The sequence below is a fragment of the Sinocyclocheilus rhinocerous genome, unplaced genomic scaffold, assembly GCF_001515625.1.
Source record: "Sinocyclocheilus rhinocerous isolate Xijiao unplaced genomic scaffold, SAMN03320098_v1.1 scaffold161, whole genome shotgun sequence".
NCBI lineage: Eukaryota > Metazoa > Chordata > Actinopteri > Cypriniformes > Cyprinidae > Sinocyclocheilus > Sinocyclocheilus rhinocerous.
Genome location: NW_015627226.1, coordinates 415,069 through 418,215, shown reverse-complemented (window position 1 = coordinate 418,215; position 3,147 = coordinate 415,069). Strand labels below are relative to the sequence as shown.

Genomic DNA, 3,147 nt, shown 5'->3' with positions numbered 1-3,147 from the left:
CCGCCGTGCAGTCAATTTCACTGGTTAAGGTTAGGGTCAGGTGTAGGGTAGGTTTAGGGGTTAGCATTTTTTGTAGCATAATGTAGGAAATCAACACTTTAATTGACACAACCAATAAAATCTTTAGAATCAGCTGTGGGGCGGAGTTTGCATTGAAGTGGATTGGGGGGAAAATTCCGCATGCGTGTCATGTGCCTGTCATGCGCCCCCATTTGGAGATCTCCGGGCTGCAGTTATACCCTTGAAAAGTGAAGCCAACACATTTTGATCGCCATCTGGTGGCTGGCTGCATAAACCCTGCTCTCTCCATGTAAACCAATGGCTTGAGCCAAACAAAAAAAAATCAAATCACACTTCAAATAAATTTTTCCCAGATGGATTCCATAATTTTAGGTAGTTCTTATCACGCTGGTGTGTTGAAGTGTTCGATTTTCTAATAAGTTTGCTTTTAGTTAGATATTTGATGTAATAAAAACAGGGTGTGGTGTCATGATTGTGAGCTTGTGATTGGGTCTGTGGGAGTTTGGGCGGGACTTCACCTCACAATCACTACTGTGCTGACTGGGCTTCAATGATTCACTACTGCTCAGAATCTGGCTCCAAATGTCATCATCAGCACAAGATGACTGTGGCCATATCTGGGTTATTTTGTCCTCACTTTTCTATAGTGGAAGGAAGTGGAAATGCGTAATTCATCTTTTTTTTTATGTCTTATTGTCTTGACCTTTTGCAGAATCTATTGCACAGTTCAAACAGCCCAAGAAAGCTATAGCAAAGGTAAGATATTTTTGATTACTTTTTTTAAATAGAGATAAAAGTGTTTTTAAACATAATTTCATGTTTTTTCTTTCATTATATATTTGCACAGAGGAAATGTGTCAGAAGTAAAGTCACCAGGAGGAAAAAGAAGAAATGCTTTTGAAAAAAAAAAGAAGAGAAAAAAAAGAACACATCAGACATAATAGGTTTTTGCTAATATATATTTTTTAAGTTAATGTTCGTAAAATGTCTTTTTACCAGGTAGAAGTTTAAAAGGTTTTTGACTGGGTAATTAGTTGTGGAGAATTCATCCTCCTCATATTCTAGAATTTATATATTTATTGAGCGGACTTCCTGTTTCTTTTCACTGAATGTACAAAATGATGTTGAATGCATGACACATCAGCTGCTTGTTACGCATGTATGAGTATATACATAAAATAAACAGTTCTTCACACTACCTTACATGAGATATTCCTTCATTATGCACAAGCTTGATTACAACGATGTACCACTTTTTGTCATTAGTTAAAATATATTACATGCATATAGTTTACCTATTCAATTGCGTGAGAAACGCATACATTCACAGAACAAGTGATGTCTGTTAAACAGGTACATTAACCAAATATAGCTATTTAATTATCAAATATAATAACAGTTACTTTAAAATAATACAGTTTACACTCTTTTACGCTCATTGAGAATTGCACCATCCTACAGTACAGGCACTTGTGAAATATTCACAGACAGCTGTCATTATTTGACAGAAATTATGTTGGCAAGCTAAACATGGTCCATTAGTGGTGAACATGAATACATTTCAATAACTGTAGTTAGTCTTTAGGATACGTGGGTAGTTCCACATTGAGATCTTGCTGTAAGATTCAATCATTAATCTGCAACCAGAATATGTCTTGCTCGTGTTCAGAAAAGACTGTCCACATCACCCATCTCCACCACCACAGTCTTCAACTGAGAGTAAAATTCAATGGTCACCAGGCCATTTTCTCTCCCAACACCTAAAACCAGTAAAAGGGTCATGTTTAATTTGAGTACAGTGTGTGTTTAGGGTTACAGAGCAAACACACACAGACAAAAAATCTTTGATAACTCTCACTCCACCTGAGGCCTTGTATCCTCCAAATGGCACCTCCACAGGGGTGATATTGCAGTTGTTGATGAAGCAAGATCCAGCCTGCAGGTTTTCTATAACACGATGGGCTCTCTTAACATCTCTGGTGAGTCAGGAACAGAGGTTAAGGGAAAATATGAGCAATTGGGAAAGCCCCAGAAATGACACACAATCACACAAACTACTGTTCAAAAGTTTGGAGTTAACACTTTTATTGAGTAAGGACACATTAAATAGATCAAATACAATAGCAGAGACACTTATAATGTTACAAAAAAACTATATGTGACACTGGACCACAAAACCAATCTTAAGTCGCTTGGGTATATTTTTAGCGATAGCCAAAAAAAAACATTGTATGGGTCAAAATTATCGATTTTTCTTTTATGCCAAAAATCATGTTCCATGAAGATATTTTTGTACATTTCCAACTGTAAATATATCAAAACTTAATTTTTGATTAGTAATATGCATTGCTAAGAACTTCATTTGGACAACTTTAAAGGCGATTTTCTCAATATTTGGATTTTTTTTTTGCACCCTCAGATTCCAGATATTCAAATAGTTGTATCTTGGCCAAATATTGTCCTATCCTAACAAACCATACATCAATGGAAAGCTTATTTATGCTATTTAGTTTAAAGATGATGCATAAATCTCAATTTCAAGAGATTGACCCTTATGACAGGTTTTGTGGTCCAGGGTCACATATTTCAAATAAATGCTATTCTTTTAAACTTTGTTCATGAAAGAATCCTGAAAAAATGTATCACCATTTCCACAAAAATATTAAGCAGCACAACTATTTTCAACTTTGATAATGTTTCTTGAGCACCAAATCAGCATATTAGAATGATTTCTGAAGGACCCTGTGACACTGAAGACTGGAGTAATGATGCTGAAAATTCAGCTTTGCATCACAGGAATAAATTACATATTAAAATAGAAAACTGATGTTTTAAATTATATTGCTTTTTCACAATATTACTGTTTTTACTGTATTTTTTTAAATCAAATAAATGCAACCTTGGTGAGCACAAGAGATTTCTTTCAAAAACATTAAAAACCCAAAATGTTTGAATGGTAGTGTTTAAAAAATAACTTTCACTTTACTTAGTAAAGACTCCTGCCGCCAGACCCAGAGCACTGTCATTGGCTCTCCGAAGAACCTCATCCTCGGTCTCAAAGGACAGTACTGACATCACAGGCCCAAAGATTTCCTCTCTGACACACGTCATGTCATCTGTGCAGCC

At 35.6% G+C, this 3,147-nt stretch overlaps 1 protein-coding gene and 1 pseudogene across 1 annotated transcript in view; one reads left to right on the top strand and one right to left on the bottom strand.

Moving 5' to 3' along the window:
- LOC107722624 (HORMA domain-containing protein 1-like) overlaps nucleotides 1–937 on the top strand; it is a 6,920-nt gene extending 5,983 nt beyond the window's left edge. The window contains exons 11-12 of the mRNA XM_016531065.1: nucleotides 734–777; nucleotides 869–937. Of these exons, the coding sequence (XP_016386551.1) occupies nucleotides 734–777; nucleotides 869–922 (98 nt within the window). The 3' untranslated portion in view covers nucleotides 923–937. The remainder of the gene's footprint in view (nucleotides 1–733; nucleotides 778–868) is intronic.
- Nucleotides 938–1,593: 656 nt separating this feature from the next.
- The window catches only part of LOC107722386 (aldehyde dehydrogenase family 9 member A1-B-like), an 8,724-nt pseudogene continuing 7,170 nt past the window's right edge, over nucleotides 1,594–3,147 (bottom strand).